This window comes from Rhamphochromis longiceps, linkage group LG11, assembly GCF_057381845.1.
Source record: "Rhamphochromis longiceps isolate RC_006_pf linkage group LG11, R_longiceps_female_GT1.1, whole genome shotgun sequence".
NCBI classification, from domain to species: domain Eukaryota; kingdom Metazoa; phylum Chordata; class Actinopteri; order Cichliformes; family Cichlidae; genus Rhamphochromis; species Rhamphochromis longiceps.
The window spans coordinates 30,486,415-30,509,492 of NC_140567.1; the positions used below are offsets into that span (position 1 = coordinate 30,486,415).

At 39.7% G+C, this 23,078-nt stretch overlaps 2 protein-coding genes across 7 annotated transcripts in view; one reads left to right on the forward strand and one right to left on the reverse strand.

Moving 5' to 3' along the window:
• On the reverse strand, nucleotides 1-10,267 carry LOC146659521 (uncharacterized). Of its 2 annotated transcripts, XM_085423615.1 has the most exons (8): nucleotides 8,445-10,267; nucleotides 7,899-7,929; nucleotides 7,327-7,793; nucleotides 6,912-6,974; nucleotides 6,066-6,323; nucleotides 4,800-4,853; nucleotides 1,777-1,815; nucleotides 1-1,198 (listed from the first exon to the last, which is right to left on the reverse strand). In XM_085423615.1, the coding sequence occupies exons 1-8, from the start codon at nucleotides 8,485-8,487 to the stop codon at nucleotides 1,164-1,166; spliced, it is 990 nt and encodes a 329-aa protein (XP_085279741.1). In that variant the 5' UTR covers nucleotides 8,488-10,267; the 3' UTR covers nucleotides 1-1,163. The 2 variants fall into 2 exon arrangements, with proteins under 2 accessions (XP_085279741.1, XP_085279742.1); XM_085423616.1 differs by lacking the exons at nucleotides 1-1,198; nucleotides 1,777-1,815; nucleotides 4,800-4,853 and having other exon boundaries at nucleotides 6,058-6,323.
• LOC146659522 (uncharacterized) overlaps nucleotides 3,694-23,078 on the forward strand; it is a 24,782-nt gene continuing 5,397 nt past the window's right edge. The window contains exons 1-5 of one of the 5 annotated variants that reach the window (XM_085423611.1): nucleotides 5,252-5,453; nucleotides 7,348-7,494; nucleotides 19,624-19,796; nucleotides 20,627-20,762; nucleotides 22,177-22,332. In XM_085423611.1, the coding sequence (XP_085279737.1) occupies nucleotides 22,187-22,332 (146 nt within the window). In that variant the 5' untranslated portion in view covers nucleotides 5,252-5,453; nucleotides 7,348-7,494; nucleotides 19,624-19,796; nucleotides 20,627-20,762; nucleotides 22,177-22,186. Of the gene's footprint in view, nucleotides 4,122-5,251; nucleotides 5,454-7,347; nucleotides 7,495-19,623; nucleotides 19,797-20,626; nucleotides 20,763-22,166; nucleotides 22,333-23,078 lie in introns of those variants that run through there. The other 4 variants (XM_085423610.1, XM_085423613.1, XM_085423614.1 and 1 more) reach the window with 4 other exon arrangements.

Consider the following 23,078-nt stretch of genomic DNA (forward strand, 5'->3'; position numbering starts at 1 on the left):
TCGGTTGACGGCGCATTAATTTCACTACAGAAACCTAGTCGTGAGAAATGGCCAAGTTTTTATTTTAAAAAAAGGCGTTTTCTTCACGTCTTTGCCCATTTTGTGTTCGCTAAAGTGACATTTTAACCAGGAAGTACGCTACGTGTTTTACCCACCGTCTAGATGGTACAGTCTAGAAACTGATAAACGACAAGAAAGCGCTGTTTGTTAATTTTAAACCCAGGTTGTGGGAGAGAGAGAGCGTGACCTATTTCGTGGGGGCGGGCGCTTTTTATGTGATTTAGAACATTAAAATAAGCTTAATAGTATGAAAAGAAAAACAAACAAAAGTCTAGTTTCTACACTACCATTGTACAGAACTTTAACTTTACTGCTTGGGAATAGACCTATAAATGTCAGAAGTGACTGCTTACAAGTGACTTCATTTTGAAGGCTCAACTCTTATCTTGACTTCATTGTTCTCTGTTTTTCCACACTTCACTTTCACAGTCCAGGTTTTGCTTGTGGATCAGAGAGCTTCTATACATAAAATAAGACTAAAGTCTTATCAGACCGTGGGAATCTTAAAATTTGATTTACCAGGTTTAACTGAAAGAGACCATAAATTAAAGATGTTTGTCTTTATAGCGTTCTGACAAAAAATAACATTTCATATAACTGTCCATTAAAAGATTTTTAAGCAAAAATATAGGTATGGGAACAAAATACACTACATCTGCCACAGTGAAATGGCTGCACTGATCCTGCAAGCCCTAGCAGCTGAGGGATTTCCCATGATGTACACTCTTCTGATTATTAACTGAGCACATTATATTCTGTTCCAGTGTCTGTTATGAAAAAGAACATGAACCATATGCAGCTTGATATGCAGATGTGTTTATAATTAAGGCCAGATATGTAGATGCGTTTCAAACATAATTATTTGCTGTCAAGTAAAGCTGAAGTCTGATAAGCCAAATAAGCATGAAGGTGATTTACAGAAAAATAACCAGTTATTATGGAAATTGTTTTTCTAAAAAAAGGCGACTTCTTTGGGCTTAAGCATATGCAATAAAACACATCCTATTTGGCCATTATGCTGTGCCAATACAGTTAAAAACATTTTAAGACAGAAAGTAAGTATCTATGAGTAAAAAAAAAAAAAGATGTTTCAGCGTGATGTTTCATGCTGAGGGATAAATGTTGAAGATCCAAAGTCCTGTTTGAAAAAAGAGAGAAGTGTGTTAAGTGAAATTGCATTTAGCCAAAGAAAAAAAAAAGAACCACAAAACAGTCTGCTTGTAGCCCCTTTCCATTTTTTCAATATTTGAACTAAAAATATTCTCCAATTCAAGATTTACTGGGACTGAGAATTATTATTATTATTTTTTCAAATATATCACAAAGCTTTTCTTACAGCACTAAAAGGAAAGAATAAAATCATCTATTTTAAGATTGGGGAACTGTATTAAAATGTATAATGGATTAAATGGTGTGAAATATTTTTTGGGGGGTTGGTCTATAGCTTTAGTCATTCATGAACTTATTCAAGGGACCTGATATAAGGAAGTTGTGTTTCTAAGATGAAAGTTTTGTTAAAATAAAATCACGCTTACTCAGAAGATCACAGTGGTCCAATCGCAATCAGAAAGAGAACTATGAAATAAAAGAAGAAAAAAAACCCTACAGACTGCTGTTGTTCAGTCAAGGTCAGCAAAACCTGGCTCTTGGCAATTTAACTTCATTGTTAAGTGACTATTGTATATGTCATAGGTTAGTATCATAATTTATACAAACCAGCCATTAAAATCAATCCAGTAGGTCCACGGCCAGGATCTGAAAAGACAAATTAAGGTTGAATCAAGAATTTAAGTGTCTTATCTTCTTTTCTTTTCTTTTTTTTAAATGTACCTTCATCTTTAATGTATTAATACATTTACATCAATACAGAAATTTACTATTACACATATGTACAGTACTCAAGTAATTTATTGGATCATCACCCAGTGCAAGGTTTATGCTGCAGCTGCAGTAAATTAACAGTATTGATTATTATTAAATAAATTACATAAATATATTTAATGCTAAAATATAATTATTGTTGTTATCCATTATGTCAAAGAAGTATAACAGGAATGACTATTTGGCCATCGGGTCCCCAGCTGTTCATGTCCGCATTGGAGTGTAAAGTAGGTTTTTTACCCAGTGCACCTCACTGTGCAACAAATATGTCGTCACATCTGCTGGCATGCACCTCTTGATTTTTGTAACCTGACATGAGCTGCTATCATGTTTGCTTTTAACACCAGTTTAATGATATACGCCATACTCCCCAAAGTATCCACTCACCGATCCAAATCATTGAATTCAGGTGTTCCAATCACTTCTGTGGGCACCAGTATAAAAAAGCCACCTAGTCATGCAGACTGAATGACAGGATCCCACCTGTGCAACAAGTCCAGCCATGAAATTTCCTTGCTACTAAATATTACGCAGTCATCTAGTGGTGGTATTATAACAAAGTGGAAGTGAAGGCAGATGAGTGAAAACTTTTGGTGATATAGTCTATCAGTACAAAAGTTTAGAGATTCACAAATTATACAGAGGGAGAGCTTACGACAGTTTGAAAACGTGAGACTCTGTGGGTTGAAAAATACCCTGCAATGTCTTTGCCTATGGTTTTGACTCTTTATATATCAGCTCTGTGTGTTAAGTGACCAATGCAGAGAGTATACTGGCACCTTTTTCTTGGTTTATGCTGTCTCCAGAAAGGCTGATCTATTCAAGCTGGTGCAGCATCTAATTCTGTATAATCTAGGAATTAAGTTTCTGTATTGATATATAATTGAAATTGAAAAATGACACAATAATAGATTCACGTTATCTGCCAAGTTGCAGCAAGGTTAGAAAACTGAGAGGTGAAGGACCAGCAGAAAGGACACCAAAGCGTGACTCAGGTCAGCAGATATAACTTCACTTTGAGAGTGTGAGCCCTTTATACCCAGAGCGCAGGATTGCTACAAACTGTTTCACCATATAAACATGAAACATATCGTCATATAACTAAGCCTCTGTCATAATTAAGATACTCTTAGTTTGCCAAGTGTATAAAAGCGCGCATTGGTGTATTTCTTTTTCTTCCCCAGCTGTAATATATTGTTACATTCATAAGCTCACCCACTAAAGCAGTTTAATTATTAGTTGTATTTTGACAAACATTTAACTTCGGCTTTTATTACAGATTCAACAGATAGAGGTCGCTCGTTTGTGCTCAATGTGTGCACATTTCCGGGGGAAACTCCGTTCGGACAATTTCTGCTGTTTATTCAAAATACCAGTTTTGCTAGAAATAAGTGGGACTCGGCTACAACATGGGTTAACCGCGACTGCGCTCACAGACTTAAGCTTTCCAGTTCGTCAGTGACGCGTTCCTTTCTGATCATCTGCCCTCTGTTTCTGAATAAAAAGTCACTCCTAGAAGCATCGAACACAACTACAAACTACTCCAAACTTTGGAAATCACGGCAGCGTAAATATTTCCCCCTTGAAAGGGAAAATCCTATAAGTACGTGCTTCTTGGACTACTCGACCGCCCCCTTTCAAAAGAAAACTTCGCTGTTCCTTTACTTCCGGTTATGACTTCTTCTACCAATCGTGTTGATGTGGAGGTTTTGTCTAGCGACATCTATCATTCTATTAAAGAAATACTGCAACGAGCGCACTCGCTGTGCACTCGCTGTGCCAAAAAGGGATTTCTGATATTTGCCCAAATGATTGCCGGTATTTAAATAGTTGTATGCATGTATGTATGGCTTATGTAGCGATTAACAAATGGTGGCAGGACAGATTACAAGTTTTACAGCCTCACTATTATTGGGGTAGGGTTAGGGTTAGGGCTGTGCAGTGCTGCCCTCTTACATTCACTGTCTGGATCGGTAGCGCTGCTGCTCTCCGACTTGATGGGACGTGGGGCCCGGGCTCTCAGGGAGGAACAGCGGGGATGTCAGACGGTGGGTTTATGTGGTTGGCTCAAAGTTCGAGGATCCAAGCGGTGGGATAATGGCAACCCAATAAAAAAATCTGTTAATCGCGCTGACAGGCTTGTAAACGCGCGCACCGGGTGGCCACTTCCTGAAATGCGAGTGAGTGCGCGCCTTTTCTTTTTGAAGTTTGCGATTATGGGATTGGTGCGATCTCGGGGTACTTAACGTGGGCTTAATTCTTCTCTCGCCCTCTCTCTCACTTTTAAATATATTTGTATAACAAAAATATTAATCATCACAAAAAGGCGGATCGCCAAAAAACGGCGTTACATTTTTCAGTAGCAAAACTGACCTTTAAGAACTGCGCAGTTGTGAATTTGTCGGATGTTGTTGACTCGCAAATCTACGATTTGAGACCAGGAGGAGACAAACCCAGTCTCAGTGAACTACGACAGCACGGAAAAATCGGAGGGTTGCGTCACCAAGAATTTTAAATCTGCAGTTCAATAATCAAATATGAGGATCCATCGGCTTTGGCAGACCCACTGGGGATAAATACATTATGTGAAATGATATTAATACGCAATATAATGTGCTAAATCATACAAAATTATAAGGCTTTACCACTAGGAATGAGCCCACATCCGCTAATACTGATTTAACATGCCGTTATCTACTTTAACTCCTACTCTAACATCCCAACCTGTAGTGGATACCGCCCCTAGTTTCAGTTCCATCACAATATTGTAATGTTGTCAGTTGTTGTGCTATCCAGCTCCAGCTCATAAAGGGTTATCTAAAACTTTTTTTTTCTCTATGTGAAAATAAAGTACATACTGTAATGGGAAGTCCCTCTGCTGGGCATCGGGTCAGAAGTCTTATACTGCATGCCTAAAGAGGAAGAAATACATTTAAGTAGCATAATTCTGTATGAATAACTAATTACATTTAAATAATTCATATATTGTGATTAGAAATAGAACGACTCGTTACTGTGAATTCATGATGGCACAGATGGCACATATATGCCTTTTAACCAGTTTGATACACAGCACAGTAGAAATTCAATAGCAATAAAATCTACAGCCTCCAAAATAATATTTCGCATGTACAGAGTTTATCCAGACTGCTTTAGACTGTACCGATTTAAACAGGTGCATTTAATGTAAGTCTGTGCCATATCATATTGACCATAATGCCCTCCCCCCCAATATTGTCCTCCCACAAAGAGACAAGTCCGGGCATGTCTGAGAGATGAGTTAGAGCTGGGCGTCCGACTTCGAAGATGAGTTACACAGAAAAGGGACAGTAGACAGCAGAGCACAGTTCCCAGCAAAGTATGCAAGAAAATAGGAGGAGGAACTTGCAGCTGGTGATGTGCGACCCAACTAAACAAAGAGTATTCACCAGTTGCGGTACTTCTGATAATAGAGGCAAATGGTGGATTTAAACAACCAATTAAAATGTTCTATCTAAGATGCAACACCCCAGGTAGAAAATATTTTTTCATCTTTATTATGTGCCTATATTGGTTCAGACTCCTGCAGAGTCACATGGTTATTTAGTTTATTCTGAATTTAGTGTTATTTTATACTTAAAAATTCCAGGGAAACAACACCCACACTCCTCATTTTAAAAGAAGGTTCGAACATTCATTTTCTTACATTTATAAATGCTGCTGTCTTCAAGCTAGATGCATAATATATATTTTTCTATATCGACAGAAATACTGTTATCATAGTTTTTTCTTGAAATATGTGGTATCCTTTTGAGGCTTTTTCGCCCAACCCTTATTTAATACTGCTTGCTGAGTTTAAACCAGCGGAACATGCAGCACCCTAACGACAGTGACAACAGTGAATAGCGCTATTGTGTTGATCGTCGTCTCCCATTCTGATTTTTTTTAAACCTTATCTACAGAGTTGTCTTAACAGTTCACAGTGAATTTATAATGTTTTTATATTGTATTAGATGTATGTTATTTAAATATTTTTAAACATGCACATTCTATTTAAATTTTATTTTGAAACTTGACGTCCAGGTATATTTTAACCAGCATTTCAACAAAGCCAGCGCAGAATGGCACCTTAATGGCCTACATACATGTTTTATGGATGTCTTGAATGAGTGATTCCTTTGCTTCTGGTTGGATTTCATTAGTGTCGTTTGAGCAGGTAATGAAGACAAAATCGGACTGGCATACTGTGCAGGTTTTAGGAGTCTTAGGCACAGGCGGTGGTATTTGAGAGCATTCTGAGAAAGCTTTCTCTCCATAGTTCAGGATATGGTCATTTTCGTCATATATTGTGTTGAGGCTGGAGCACTTGTCCTGATCCTTGCAGACCCAACAGTTTAGCCCATCTGCATTTAGAGAAATGGAAAATATAAATATAAACATGATTTCAGGTGTAAATGCATGCAAGTTAAAATTACATATTCTGATGGGACCTAGAATAATTCTTAGTATTGCATTTTATAACATTGTTGTAAGTCACCCCGCATTACACACCCTAAAAAGTAAGGCATACCCACAATGTAAAATGGAAAAATATTTGTTTTTCTGGTAATTACCATACAATTACAGTGTACCTAAAAATAAATTATAGTGTAATTAAATTACTTTCACAGTAACTTGAAAATATAATGTATATTCACTTTCTGGTACAATAAAATTGCAAATAAAGGGGCTCATTTAAAGTCAGATTTAATTACAGGGCAATTACGTCCTCAGTTGGGGTGTTGTATTACAAAGTGTTACCAATTTTTGAATAAAAACTTACTACAGCTTAGCTTACTCATGTTTTTAACACAGTAGATGTGCTGCAGGCTAAGTATATAAATAAACTGTCTGATCAAAAATATAAAAATATAAGTAATAGTTAAAAAAACTGCACATGTATATAAACTAGATATAAATAAATCTTTAAATACATATGAAGTACAACATACCATTAGATCCATTACAGGCAGGAAAGTTTATGATTAGAACTGCCACCACACAGAGATTGTAAACTGGAAAGAAAAAGTACGGGGCAGACTTACTCATGGAAAAAGTCACTATGAATTACTCCACGTGAGAATTTAAATAAAATTATACTCTTATTTAGGTACAGCAGTTATACTGATTGCATCATATAAGACTTTCCAGTATTTTGTCTAATCATGCATGTAAATGTAACATTAAAGAAACATGCCTCAGCAGAACTGCAATAAAATACAACAACAACTTTAACTATGTCCTCAGTGTTAAACATGCTAGATTTTTTGGCATTTAATATATCAATCTTTATGATTTAAAATGTAATATTTGCAATAAATGTATGCATGGCAGTTTTTAACAGATGCATATTGGAAATTTAATTACCTTTCCATTTTTTCCCAACAGCTCTTTTCTTGTAGCGGTTTTGGGCCGTCACTTCTTCCACTGGTGCAGCGCTTCCTGGGTTTTCTTTGGCGTCTGTGTTGGCATCCATGATGTTACCCTTATTTCCTACATCTTCCATGAGTGCCTCTGTAATGGCTGATGTTCCGGGTAAAGGCTTGAATACTTCCTCTCCCTTGCTATTATCGTCACGATCTGTGTATGTCTGGCAATTGAAGTTATTTTGCGGCCCACTTTGCATCCCAGCCAAACTGGACTTGATTAAGAATCCCTCTGTCATAGGTCTTGACTCAGGCGGGTATGGGTGTGGCTTGCTTTGTGCCATCATGGGGAACTGCTTCATGTGAAGAATGGGCCTCACACAACTCCCTGTGTCAGTTACAGGCAGGGCAATTTCTTCATACTTGTAACAGAACTTGTGCACCATGTCAGAAGAAAGACCTGCATCACTGTAATATAGAGGGGAAAAAATATTGTTTTTTGCTCCCATTTTTACAAGAAGTGTAAAAAACATATTTTATTAAAGAACTGTAAAAACCATGACAAAAGCATACCCGCTCTCCTGAGTGTGTAGATTATCACCATCTTTAAGTGAAAACATAACACAGTTAGTCTACTGAAAATCATTTTCATTTGCAAAACAGTTCATTTTACAGTCCTTAGATGTTTAACTACCAAAATACAAGCATATTTTTGTTTTTCCTTTTTAAGGAAATTCTTTTAATGAGTCAGCATAATGTGCAGCACTTAGGTAATATGGTAAAATAGGAACACTGCACATTGTTTTCCTGGGTTGCCATTGCAGTACATTAGCAGCACATGTTGTTCGTACTTTGTAATTTCTTACAAAATAACTTCAGCTGCAAAAAGTTAACAAAACAAATTTCGGTGCCGTAAAAATGAATAAAAGTTGTGATCTGAGTAAAAGTTGCGATTCCATTTCATTCCAAGCGAGGGCCTGGAATGAAATGCTACTACAGCCATTTTGCTGGTCTAGAATGAATGAAGAGCCTCAAAAATGAGCACACTAAGAGGAAAAACAACTGCCTTGCCGCCATTTTAAAAATATTGAATAATGCCGTGTCAATAAACAAACTAACCTCGTGGTTGAAAGTGGGGCAAATAATCCGACGGATAGACCATTTTCTCACGATGAGCAATAGTTCCACAGATAACCCCGTACTGGTTTTGTCCTCAAAGTGAGAGCAGGAGGAAATGAAAGAGCATATGACAGCTGGTGTACGTCATAATAAATATATTTTTTGTCACTAGATGGTGGTATTCTACTGAGGTTGATTGCATAGTGAACCTTTACTGAACCATGTAATAATAATAATGATATTATTTACCGCTTTGAAAAACGTAGTTAAAAAGTGCTTTACAGAACACAAAAGAAAATATAACTGTAAAGAAATATATATATTATATTTTTAATAAGTCTGTAATTCTCCGAAGTCCATTAAAATGGATAGGACATAGTGTAAGTAACAGCAATGGCACAGCATGTCCCAAAGCCACAACACAATGTTACAACTAATTAAACAAAACCTTAAAGGACGTCTGGTCTTCGCTTTTTTAATGCAACCAAGCGGCCATCCTTGGAATTCTTTACACTGCAGCCGTCAGCATGTGGACTATGGGCTCATTGTTAGAGAACTGCTGTATACGAGTAGATAGCCCATCTCCTTGTTTCGCAATGGCTTTTAGTTTTGTTTGTCTTTTTTTTTTTTTTTTTTTTTTTGGGGGGGGGGGGGGGGGGTTGCCAGATTTCTCTGCCAGTCAGTTTGTATTTAGACGATGGCTTAAAGAAATCCTAAGCAACAGCATTTGATTCAGTCATATACCTGCTTCTAATTGTGAAGCCTGAGCAAGCAGACATTTGGTTTAGTTTAGTATTCTATATCTCACGCGTTTTAATGGATTTCCTCATTGTTAGCTATTTTATTGTATTCTGTAAAGCCCTTTGTACTTAATTCTCAAAATTATTTTCTTCTTCTTCTTCTCTTTTTCTTCCCACCCCACCCTGATCTAATTTTAGTCATTGCTTTCAGTTTTGGTTAGTTTCATTTTTCTTCTTGTTTCTGTGAAGGAATTCCTGCTAGGTATCGTAAACCAAAAGCAAAAGTGGTGGCAGATAAATTGAAAATATCTATATTAGTGTTGGTACATAACAACAGTGCCAAGACACAATGTGCTAGTGCTGGTATAGACTTACATTAAAATAGATGAGTAAATAACAGCATGAGAGACCAGTTTATAATTTGATAATGCAACCAAAAACAATGCTGTTTTTTTTTTGTTTTTTTTTTTTTCTTATTCATAAGGAGTCGCTACAGGAACTCAGTCTGCATGTACAAGATGTCCTTACTGATGCAGCCGTCTCCCTTTTCCCCTGGTATGAAGCAGGGGATTTTTTAAATGTTAGGTACTTGTGTTAATCATTACACTATGGGGCCACTAGTTTAAAGCTGTACAATTTACCCAAACAAAAACCAATGAACTAAAAAGTTTCATTTCTTGTTTGTCGCCTTCCTTTTTGCTCACTTTTTCCTCTGTATCACAAATTATAAATTCAACCAAAAGGTAAAGTGCCAGGAAACATCATGCAAAAAGTGTTCCCTTGAGATTTATTTGAGATCACTTTGAAACAGAACAAAGGAAATACTGACAAGAAATGCTGTAAACCTTCTAGTGTGGTACCTAAAACTACAGCCAATGCTACAACCAGGATTTTAAATGTATAGAGGTGAAATAGAAATCCATATACACTTAAATAATTATTCAGTGAAAATGTTGCACTGCTGCAGTGGCTAACACTTTGAATTTGCAAGCCAACTGAGGCCTTTGGGTATGGTTTGCTGTGGCTCTCTCAGGGTACTGTAGCTTCCTCCTACAGTTCAAAGAAATTCATAACAGATTAGCTGGTAATGCTAAAATGCCAATTGTTGTGAGTGTGACTAGTTGCCTGTCTCTGTGTTAGCCCAATGATAGATTGAGGGTAATGCATATGGATCTGTCCTGGACGTGTGTCTCTTCTCTTCCAATTACCCTGAATTGGACAAGTGGTTAACCCGAGTAAGTTTCAAATTATATAACAATCTTTTATTCAGTTAATATTGTTTTTCTCCTTCACAAAGGCAATGAATTAAAATCTGCTGGGGAAAGTCCAACTAGTTCTTACACATTTTTTGTTAGTCTGAAAACAATTACGGTATGAATCGACTGTAGTATAGAAATCGTGCTTTATAAACAACAAATTGTTTTGGGGGGTTTTGTGATACACCTTGCTAAAACCCAAAGTTTCAGCAACCCACCACATATTTATGATTTTTAGTAGTAGCAGCAAGGAAATCCTCAGTGCATTATATACAGTCATTCCAGTATAATCAGTGTGTTTTACTTTTATAATGACAGCACACACTACAGTAGAGAGCTTGTACATAATTTGCTTGTACACAATTTTGTATCGGTGTGATGTATGAATATATACTAGAGGGATTTCTGCTACCACATATTTATGATTTGACTCAATGGGAGTTGTATACCTGGTAGGTCACCACATTAGTTAGAAAACCACAACATTTTCATAGATTTACATTTGAAAGAAATAAGCTAAATAAGTCTCAAGTTGACTCCATGAATGTGAAATGAAGAAAAATAATAAGTGAACTGCAACCATGTTTTGAATCTCCTACAACAATTTTACAAAACTCTCTAAGCTGCAACTTATTGAAATATGACATCAAGAGAACAGTAGGATGAAGTTTGAAGCCACAAACGTTGAAATCTTTACAATAGACTGCTTCTACATACAGTCATATATACAGTATATACATGTCCATATGTACAGTGGGGCAAAAAAGTATTTAGTCAGCCACCGATTGTGCAAGTTCCCCCACTTAAAATGATGACAGAGGTCAGTAATTTGCACCAGAGGTACACTTCAACTGTGAGAGACAGAATGTGAAAAAAAAATCCATGAATCCACATGGTAGGATTTGTAAAGAATTTATTCGTAAATCAGGGTGGAAAATAAGTATTTGGTCAATAACAAAAATACAACTCAATACTTTGTAACATAACCTTTGTTGGCAATAACAGAGGTCAAACGTTTACTATAGGTCTTTACCAGGTTTGCACACACAGTAGCTGGTATTTTGGCCCATTCCTCCATGCAGATCTTCTCGAGAGCAGTGATGTTTTGGGGCTGTCGCCGAGCAACACGGACTTTCAACTCCCGCCACAGATTTTCTATGGGGTTGAGGTCTGGAGACTGGCTAGGCCACTCCAGGACTTTCAAATGCTTCTTACGGAGCCACTCCTTTGTTGCCCGGGCGGTGTGTTTTGGATCATTGTCATGTTGGAAGACCCAGCCTCGTTTCATCTTCAAAGTTCTCACTGATGGAAGGAGGTTTTGGCTCAAAATCTCACGATACATGGCCCCATTCATTCTGTCCTTAACACGGATCAGTCGTCCTGTCCCCCTGGCAGAAAAACAGCCCCATAGCATGATGTTTCCACCCCCATGCTTCACAGTAGGTATGGTGTTCTTGGGATGCAACTCAGTATTCTTCTTCCTCCAAACACGACGAGTTGAGTTTATACCAAAAAGTTCTACTTTGGTTTCATCTGACCACATGACATTCTCCCAATCCTCTGCTGTATCATCCATGTGCTCTCTGGCAAACTTCAGACGGGCCTGGACATGCACTGGCTTCAGCAGCGGAACACGTCTGGCACTGCGGGATTTGATTCCCTGCCGTTGTAGTGTGTTACTGATGGTGACCTTTGTTACTTTGGTCCCAGCTCTCTGCAGGTCATTCACCAGGTCCCCCCGTGTGGTTCTGGGATCTTTGCTCACCGTTCTCATGATCATTTTGACCCCACGGGATGAGATCTTGCGTGGAGCCCCAGATCGAGGGAGATTATCAGTGGTCTTGTATGTCTTCCATTTTCTGATGATTGCTCCCACAGTTGATTTTTTCACATCAAGCTGCTTGCCTATTGTAGATTCACTCTTCCCAGTCTGGTGCAGGTCTACAATACTTTTCCTGGTGTCCTTCGAAAGCTCTTTGGTCTTGGCCATGGCGGAGTTTGGAGTCTGACTGTTTGAGGCTGTGGACAGGTGTCTTTTATACAGATGATGAGTTCAAACAGGTGCCATTCATACAGGTAACGAGTGGGGGACAGAAAAGCTTTTTACAGACGACGTTACAGGTCTGTGAGAGCCAGAGATTTTCCTTGTTTGAGGTGACCAAATACTTATTTTCCACCCTGATTTACAAATAAATTCTTTATAAATCCTACCATGTGAATTCATGGATTTTTTTTTCACATTCTGTCTCTCACAGTTGAAGTGTACCTCTGGTGCAAATTACTGACCTCTGTCATCATTTTAAGTGGGGGAACTTGCACAATCGGTGGCTGACTAAATACTTTTTTGCCCCACTGTATACATGTATACATGCATATGGTAACCATAGCATTCAATTATAGAATCATTTTTACAAAGAAATGTTTCAAATGAATGAGAAATTGGTTGTAATAGAATTGAATATATGGAGAACAAATTAAATGGCTTTATTATTACTGTTACACAGGCCAACTAGATACAAGATCAAGAACAGAGCCTTTAAAATTCAGAGTAAGTGTGAACACAACACGAGTTTTCTTATGTTGTTATGTTTTTTCTGGAATTTGTATTTAGAGCTTGTTTCTGTGCTGCCATGATTAGTGTCTCTGTGCTGTTTTTCAGTCCAGCTTTGTCCAGGCACTGGTAGGATTTCTGGATGTCAGCCATTTCCTCTATCCGCCAGTGGTACTTACCGTGCAGGGGCCTGTCCTTCCATGATGGCTCCTCCAGTTGCTACTCTACTTTACTGGGTTTCTGTTGCCTGAGGTATTCACTGAGTACGTGGATGAGAAAACTCTTCATTGTCTCATCCTGGACAGTGGTTCTGAAACTCACCAGTACCAGGCATTATTCCTTACACTTAGCGTACTCAGTCTCAGGGTGCTGGACTGGGGTGATACCTTCCGTGCTTAGTCAGGAGCGCCTTTGTCTTGATGTTACTGGCTTCCATCTCCTTCTTTAGGCAGCTTATTATCCCAGCAGGGTACCTGATCACAGGCAGGCCGTAGCTGTTGATAGCCCAGATCTTGTTCCTAATATTCACCTGACTCCTTAGGACTTGCCTGACCCTCTGCAGGTACTTGGGGGTTGCAGCTTTCTTAGTGGCCTCTTCATGGTTCCTATTCACCTGGGTTCAGGCCTATGCAGAACAGCAGCGGGGAAAGCTCATCTCCTTGGTAGATCCCGCACTTGATGGTGTCTTGTGCAATAGGCTTGAAGTTGGCCTCCAGTGTTGTTTGCCACATCCCCATCAAATTCTTGATGAAGGCTCTCAGGGTCCTGTTGATCTTGTATTGTTCTAGGCATTCCACGACTCAAATGTGGGTCGTTGAGTTATAGGCCTTCTCAATCTGGGCAGTGCACAGGTTGGTCAGTCTGGTCTTGCAGTCTTGGGTGACTGTTCTGTCTACCAGGAACTGGTGTTTTGCTCCTCTGGTATTCCTGCCAACTCCTTTCTGTGCCCCACTCGTGCATTGAGTCATGTGCCTATTCATCTTAGCGCTGTGATGCCTGATAGGGGCTTCCATGTGGTACTGGGGCAGGTTATAGGCCGGTAGTTGGATGGAACCAGTCCCTTCTGGGGGTTCTTGGGGATCAGGACTGAGCAGTTAGCCATTCTGGGTGTGTTTCATCCATTAGCAGCCTGCTCATTTGTGCTACCAGATGCTCATGGAGTGCAGTCAGTTTCCTCAGCCAGTAAACGTTAATTATGTTGAGGCTTGTGGTGTCCAACTTGTCCATAATGGAGAACCTTTTTTGCCACTGTGATGGTTGCTTGACCCTGTTCAGGGAGGTCTGTCTGATCTGCTCTTAGATTCACTAGCCACTGTTATGTGTTGCAGCCTTCTCCCATATGCTCTTCCAGTATTGCGCCATCTCCAGACACAAAAGTTTGGACACACCTTCTTATTTAATGTTTTTCTTAATTTTTAATACTTTCTACTAGAGATGGCATGATAACAATACCACTTTTTTATGTCCGATACCGATACCAATATCATACATTTGGATGTCTGCCAATACCGATATGAATCAGATATAGTGTATTTTATAATCAATAAAACTGTCTTTTTTAATATCTTGCTGCATTTTGTAAAAGTTCTGTCATGGCAAATGGGATGAGCCGTGAGGAGAAAATAAATGAGGCAGGCACTTGCTGAGATATGAAGGTGGTTTATTGTAAAATAAAGCACGTATTCTTTTTTTTTTTCTGACTTGTATTTTCCTCCGTTTTCTATCTCTTACTCAATCATGTGGATTGAGAGAGTTTTTGTTCTTCTGGTGGCCGTGGAACTGTTACTTTTATCATGGAACGGGACCGCGGCACATCTCCTACACGCACGGACTGTTTACTCCAGAGATCAGCTGATCGCCCTGATGCCGGCCGGCTCGCTGGCCAGGCCCGCAGAAGTGCCCGCAGAAGTACCAGCTGAAATTTGGAGGAAAACACATCGGGGATGCAGAGGTCAAGGACAGAAGAGAAGAAAAAAGGTGACGGTGAGACAGCGGAGGCTCGAAGCGAGGAGGAGGTTTAAACCGTGTCTGCCGTCTATCGTGATGGGAAATGTGCGATCGTTGGCAAGTAAAATCGACGAGCTCTCAGCACTGGTACGGAGTCAGAGGGAATACCGAGAGTGTAGCCTGATGTGTTTCACCGAATCATGGCTGCACCAGGTCATTCCCGATGAGAATGCTTCCGTGGAAGGCTTCCACACTGTTCGGGCGGACAGGGACAGCATCGCTAGCGGTAAGCGTAAAGGAGGTGGGCTTGCTGTTTTAGTTAACAACCGGTGGTGTAACCCTGCCAACATAACAATCAAAGAAAGGATTTGTTGCCCGGACACTGAACTGTGTGCTGTTGGACTCAGGCCGTATTATTTACCCAGGGAATTCTCTCACGTCATCTTGGTGGCTGTTTATGTTCCCCCCTCTGCTAACCCCACAGCTGCATGTGACACTATCCACTCTGCCATAGCTCGGCTACAGACTCAGCACCCGAGTGCCTTTATTGTGATCTCGGGTGACTTCAACCATGTATCACTGGACAATACACTACCAACATTCAAACAATATGTAGACTGTCCCACCAGGGGAGAGAAAACTTTAGACTTACTGTATGCTAACGTCAAGGATGCATACAGCTCCTCCTCCCTCCCCCCACTTGGTAGGTCAGATCATAACCTGATTCACCTCACCCCCCGCTATGTGCCAATTGTGAGGAGGGAACCTGTGACCACCAGGACTGTTAGGAGGTGGTCAGAGGAGGCAATAGCGGAACTACAGGGCTGTTTCGAGGTGACCGACTGGGAAACACTCTGTGAGCCTCACGCCGAGGACATCAATGGGCTTACTGAGTGTATCACAGACTACATAACTTTCTGCACCGACTCCATTGTTCCAGCTCAGACTGTTCATTGTTACCCAAATAACAAGCCGTGGGTGACTAAGGACATCAAAGCCCTCCTCAACAACAAGAAGAGGGCTTTCAGAGGGGGCAACAAAGAGGAGGTGAGGAAGGTCCAGGTGTTACTAAAGGACAAGATCAGAGAGGCTAAGGACAATTACAGGAGGAAGCTGGAGTGGAAACTCCAGCAGAACAGCATGAGAGAGGTGTGGAGGGGCATGAAGACCATCACTGGATTCAGGCCAACCAACAGCAGGGGAGCTGAGGGAGGTGAGAATAGAGCCGACGAGTTGAATCTGTTTTTCAATAGATTCGACACCACAGTGTCTGCTCCCACCCCCACAACCTCACCTGCAGTCAGCCTGGAATCCAGAGCCACACCACTGTGCCAGCCTCTCTCTTCACATGTTGCCTCCTGTGAGATTCCTGACACCCCTCCCCCACCCATCACCTTCACTCAATACCAGGTTGAGATGCAAATGAGGAGACTTCACTCAGGCAAGTCTGCTGGACCAGACGGAGTGAGTCCCCTTGTCCTCAAGGCCTGTGCCCCCCAGCTGTGTGGAGTCTTTCATAAACTGTTTATGCTGAGTCTGAGTCTGCAGAGGGTCCCGGTGATGTGGAAGACATCATGCCTCGTCCCTGTACCAAAGACGCCTCGTCCCAGTGGCCCCCAGGATTACAGGCCCGTGGCACTGACCTCCCACATCATGAAGACCCTGGAAAGGCTCATCCTGGACCAGCTGCGACCCATAGTAAGACCACATCTGGATCCCCTTCAGTTCGCTTATCAGCCTCGTCTCGGAACAGAGGACGCCATCATCTACCTGCTCAATCGTGTCTACACCCATCTGGACCAGCCGGCGAGCACTGTGAGGGTCATGTTTTTTGACTTTTCCAGTGCTTTCAACACCATCAGGCCGACCCTCCTGGGTGATAAGTTAGCAGCGATGCAGGTGGATGCTTCTCTGGTGTCCTGGATTGTTGATTACCTGACAGGAAGACCACAATATGTACGTCTCCCACAGTGTGTGTCTGACAAGGTGATTAGCAACACAGGGGCACCACAGGGGACTGTCCTCTCCCCCTTCCTCTTCACCCTCTACACCACAGACTTCAGCCACTGCACAGAGACCTGCCATCTTCAGAAGTTTTCTGATGACTCTGCGGTGGTTGGATGCATCAGCAGGGATGATGAGACAGAGTACCGGGCTGTGGTCGACTCCTTTGTCACGTGGTGTGAGCAGAATCATCTGCAGCTCAACGTGGCAAAGACCAAGGAACTGATCGTGGACTTCAGGAAGACCAGGAAACACTTGACCCCTGTTTCAATCCAGGGGGTCAGTGTTGACATTGTGGAGGACTATAAATACCTTGGAGTACACATTGACAATAAACTGGACTGGGCTAAAAACACCACAGCACTTTACAGGAAGGGCCAGAGTCGTCTCTATTTTTTGAGGCGACTGAGGTCCTTCAACATCTGCCAGAAAATGCTGAGGATTTTCTATGAGTCTGTTGTGGCCAGTGCGATCCTCTATGCTGTTGCATGCTGGGGGAGCAGGCTGAGGGTCGCAGATGCCAACAGACTTAATAAACTGATCCGTAAGGCCAGCAATGTTGTGGGGATGGAGCTGGACTCCCTCAAGGTGGTGTCGGAGAGGCGGATGCTGTCCAAGATAAAGACAATGTTGGATAACACCTCCCACCCACTCCATGACATGTTGGTCAGTCACAGGAGCTCGTTCAGTGAGAGACTGAGATTACCGAAAAGCACCACTGAACGACACAGGAAATCATTCCTGCCTGTGGCCATCTCCCTGTACAACGCATCCACTTAACACACTGTTTGCTGCTACAACTACACATGTTTCTTTTCCAAATATTTATTTATAAGTGACTTATGTATGTATGTATGTATATATATGTATATATTGTACTATTCTTAGTTAGCGTATTGTCTGTCTTGTCTTAATGTTGGTTTAAAATGGAGCACTGTAACAAAAAATAATTTCCCCCAGGGATCAATAAAGTATTCTGATTCTGATTCTGATTCTGAAGGTGAAAAATGGCAAAATGGAACTAAAGATAATCTAAGCTGGGAAAAACTAAACTACTAAACAGCAAATATGAACACAAACATGAAGGAGGGTGAGCAGAGGCATATCAAGGTGGATGGCAGGGAAAACACACGGAGAATACACAGTTAAATCACAGATAGACCAGCGACTAGTACACAAGTAGAAACAACTTAAATACACACAGGAGAACACAGGGAGATTACACACAGGTGGGGAACACAGAAGGAAGTAACTGACAAGACGAGACAGGAGAAGCAAAACTGAATACACTCACATGACACACAGAACTTCACTGTAAAACAGGAAACAAGAAACAGAAAAAATGACGCTGACTTGACGCTGAACTAAACCGTTAAACAGAATAAACTGAAACATAGAAAATAATATTCAAAACAGGATAACAAAAGAATCAGAACATAAATCATAATACAGAAGAATACCAAAACATAAGAAACTGAAAATGCTGGGTCAAAATGAACCACAACCCTGACAAGTTCATACTCAAATTTTAAAAAACAAAACACTACTGCTATTCTGGTATACCTGTATGCTAAAAATACACTGCACACAAAATATTTCATAGTTCAGCAATACTGATCAATCTAATAAACCTTTTTCCCAAAGGAAAAAATACGTTAAATACCAGCTTACCTCTGGCGTCCAGGGCATAATTGGCCGCTTTTGACGACTTTTGATTTTACCTCTATGTTTCACCTTCAAAAACTGTTTATGTTGCTTTATTTGGTATCATTATTTTCAGCACAACCTCTAAGATCTGAAATGTGAGTTATTTTTTCGTTTTGACATACTATATTTACACAATTAAAATGTAAATTTAGACAAAAAATTAAAATCCAAGTAGAAAACAAGTTATATTTTTTACAGTAAAAACCACAAACATGTTTAACGAAGCATTTTCATAACTTATAATGCAAATAGAAATTGTACATTTCTAAAAAGTTATGCACACGTTTTACAAACAACAAAGTTATATGGAACTATTTACCTAAAAATGCAGCCAAGGCCTCAGGCGTTTTTTATATAACCATTTAAATCTATTTACAGAACAATCAGGTGTTCTGCATCAAATAAGAAGGCACAAAAATTACTTGTGCCACTCCAAAAAAAATGTTTCTGTCCACTATAAGACAGAGGAGAACACCACTGGCCTAAACCCTGCAGGTCTGTCAACAGGAGCTGTATCAGTCCAGTTTTACATGTGGAGACAGCATTTACACTGGAATTTGCCTTTAGTGGCTTTTTTTGGAGCAAATGTGACATCCATCAGTGTAACTGACACACAAAACAAAACAATGACTACACCACACACTAACTATAGCCTCGCTAAATGTCACTAATGTCTCACAAAAACTCGCTTTCACTCTTTCTTTCTTTCTTTCTTTCTTTTGCTCGCCCGCTTTCTCTCGTGGCATCTGCTGCAGTCGTTTTGCTGCTTGTTTCCTCTTTGTGGTGCAAAGTGGGCGATAAACAAACAAGAGAGACGGACTTGTGACAGAAAAGCCGATCATTGATCATTTTCATGACTGAAGTAGCAGCAGGAGAGAGAGAGGCAGTCGCTCCATATATCGGTTGTTAAGCTTAACATGGAAATGCTTTACAAACATTCAGAGATGAACTTACACACTTGCTTTACTTCTCAGGGATAGCTATCTCGGAGATGAAATGCCGGTTTGGAAGCACGTAGCGAGGCTCCAAGTGCTCAACCAGACCGCTGACAGGCCTCGCACGCCACAGCCGCTCTATCACGTGACGCATACTGCTCCGACGTGCTACGGTTATGAGCTGAGTTACGCCATGTCACAAGTTTTGTGAGGTGCTTTCCTGATATTTAATTAATCGGATTACATGTTTTATTTCTCTCCAATATCCGATCCAGTAATTTAGGTCATTATCGGACCGATACCGATACCGATACGTAAAATCTGATCGGTCCATCCCTACTTTCTACATTGTAGATGCATACTAAAGATATCAAATACATGAAGCAAGGTATATGGAATTATAGAAAAGATATCCATCCATCCACCCATGCATACATTTTCTTGTGCTTATCCTTGTTATGATTGGGGGGGGGAGCAAAGGGTGGCTATTTTGAAGAATAAAACATGTTTTGAATAATTTCACACTTTTTTGTTTACTAGATAATTCCATATGTGTTCATTCATAGTTTTGTTAAAAACCTAATAATAGTTCAAAACCTGCTAACACTAGCAGCACGCTAGTGTTAGCAGGTTTTGAACTATTATTAGGTTTGTGCTCACATTGGCTCAGCTTGTATTCAGCAGTTTCAGTCTAAAGCACAAGACAGCTAAGGCTGATGGTAATTTAAGTATTTTGGTAGGTAATTGTACCAGTTAATAATTTGCATAAGGACATATCTGCATATTTCATCATCCCTTCTTTTTCATTTTAGCATTTTTAGATGTACACATGTATATGTATACATATAACCACTAGCACTGCTGTTATATTTATTATGGATGTTGCTGCTATTTTGTTTTCCACACGGTCATCCAAATGTTAAAACTCTGGTCTCTGGCTCTGTCTTCTCTCCCACTGTGACAGCACGTGTCCTGTTTATCAAACATTATCTCATACCTGCATTTGTATTTACGCTGTGCTTCTTTCTTCACTTGTAATTAGTGTGCTACAGGATAGGACTGGCTTTGCTTGGGGCCATGAATCAGATTCAGGAAGGTGTGGAACAGGTTTAAAGAGCGCTAACAATGTCAACTCGTGTTCAGACCTGACAGAGCTGCGTTCCCTCAACAGCATAAAGGTAGGAAGAGAATCTTTTGTGGTTTAGAGATTCAAGAACAAAAAGGATCAAAGATTATATATATTTTAGCTTTGAGTGGTTTTAAATTTAAGTACAATTAAGTAATTGAAAAGTGTGTTTACTGAGGAGCTTCTCGTGTATGTTTGTAAAACCTTGAGTTTGTCTTAAGTGAAAATGATTTGCTATACTGTGATCAACTTTAGTCATTCAGATACTGTGACTGCAAATGTTCTTGATAATAAGGACTATTTTGAAAGTTAAAAACTGCCTTCTTCAATCTCTTCTCTTGTGAACTGACCAGTCTGTCAACATTTCCTTCCTGTTTTGACTACACAGCTCTCTGGCTCTTTGAAAACCTGTTGTATAATCCTGACATCAAGTCACTCTGCTGTCAGAATATTTGAAATGATAAGTGTGGTTGTAGATCAGGGTCCTGGTGTCTTTATTTATACAACAGCTTCAGTTACAGCTGAGTTACTGAGAACAGCCTGCCTGAACTTTACTATTCAGGTGCTCACTGCCCAAACTGTATTTCTAATTAAATAAATTAATTATAATTTGAGGGAAACAAAATGGTAGTTCAGTGAGATTATCAGTCTGTGGAACATTTTCATTCTTCTTAAGAATTTTCCGGTAAGGAATCTACGGTATTACTCAAGAGTGGTAACGCCCTTCCAGGGAATATTTTTTTTAACTGAAGTTTATGTCTGACAGTCTGCTGACACCAATGAATGTTAGGTTGAAAGGTGAGTGAGAGCAGTTTTTCAGTCTCAGTTTGTTTGTGATTACGTTCGATATCTCAGTGAGATCTGAAAAAGGTAAACACATTTTATTTGCTGTAAGTTAAAATGGCAATACGCTAAACATAAATATAGTCAGTGCTGTTTAAATCACCTGAGTTTATTTGCTTTTTACTTTTACTTTTATTTATCAAGCAATATCTCTAGATAGTTACTGCTATGTTAGCTACTAATATTTTATATTTAATCTTGATCATTAAGGATACTCACAATGTGGTTTAAGAAGCATATTAGTCATATTTAATAATAATAAGTCATATTTTATAGTCCGTAAAATAACCTTGCTGTCCTGAATTGCTTTACTGAATTGTTGTTTTATCAATGTCTAAAGTGGAAAGTACCAAAAGTCACAGCAGCTAGTACCAGAAACAGAACAGAGTGATTTCAAGATCATCAAAAGCACTGAAAGTACAGGGTATTACTCACAATCGTTCTCCACCAAACATAAATATTTACTGGCTTGTATTACAATTACTCACGCTTATATCATATAACTAAACATTGTAGTTGTCACCAAACCTGAATATACTACAGAATATACTCCTTGTTATCAATTCTATCATTCTTTGTTTTGTGAGTAAAATGACCCTCCCCTCACTCTAAGGCTCTCACAGCATCTCCTAGATGGCGTACTCCACCAGCACCCTTGCAGAGGGCTGTTTTGGGAAAGTGTACAAGGAGAAGTACAATGATACCTGGGCTGCTATTAAGAAAGTTCCTCAGCATCTCATCAGCTGGAAGGATCTGGAGAGAGAGAGTGAAGTGTACAAGTAAGCATATTAAGCATGGTTAATATTTTCAAAGACAAAAACAGCAATATGACATTATTACAAAACATAGTTGTATAAAATATATGGCAGACGGTGTAATTGCTGACAGACATTTAATACTTTTTTGCTTGCTTTTAACTAAATGTAACTGTTTATATGCTTTTTATTGCTAAACAGAGAAAACTATCATTCTGCATGTTTTTTATAGGCAAAAAGCATGTTCTTTATGCATTAACAGTCACATCACTGATAATTGATTTAAAGCTGGTTACATGGGTCCCCAGTAAGTATTTATTTCATACCTTCTATTTACTACATATTAGCATTGTCATTTCTGGGCTATAACCAAAGAGCATCATGGTGTAAACCATAATATTAAAAAATGTGAATTGCACAAACACCTACTGGCCAAGACTTGTCGGCCTTCTACACTCAGAACTGCCTTAAACTCTCTCCACAAAGTGCTTGAAACATTGCTCAGAGATTTTTGTTGATATTGGCATCATAGCTTCACACATGTGCTGCAGATCTGTACTTGTATGATCAAAATCTCCTTTTGCACCACAACCTTGAGGTGCTTTGAGAAAAAAACTGAGTTCTGGTCATTCTTTAGATCATTATAAAGGTATCTATCTATCTATCTATCTATCTATCTATCTATCTATTAGGGGTGCAACGATACACAAAATTCACGGTTTGGTTCGATACTTTGGTGTCACGGTTCGATATTTTTTCGATACAAAAAA

What these genes read in the sequence shown, in the direction of transcription:
- LOC146659521 (XM_085423615.1), bottom strand. Translation starts at nt 8,487, where the DNA reads ATGGTCTATCCGTCGGATTATTTGCCCCACTTTCAACCACGAG. An exon ending in GCCCCACTTTCAACCACGAG is followed by an intron (nt 7,930 to 8,444) that starts GTTAGTTTGTTT and finishes TTTCACTTAAAG; the next exon opens with ATGGTGATAATCTACACACT. An exon ending in CAGAGGGACTTCCCATTACA is followed by an intron (nt 1,816 to 4,799) that starts GTATGTACTTTA and finishes TTGTCTTTTCAG; the next exon opens with ATCCTGGCCGTGGACCTACT.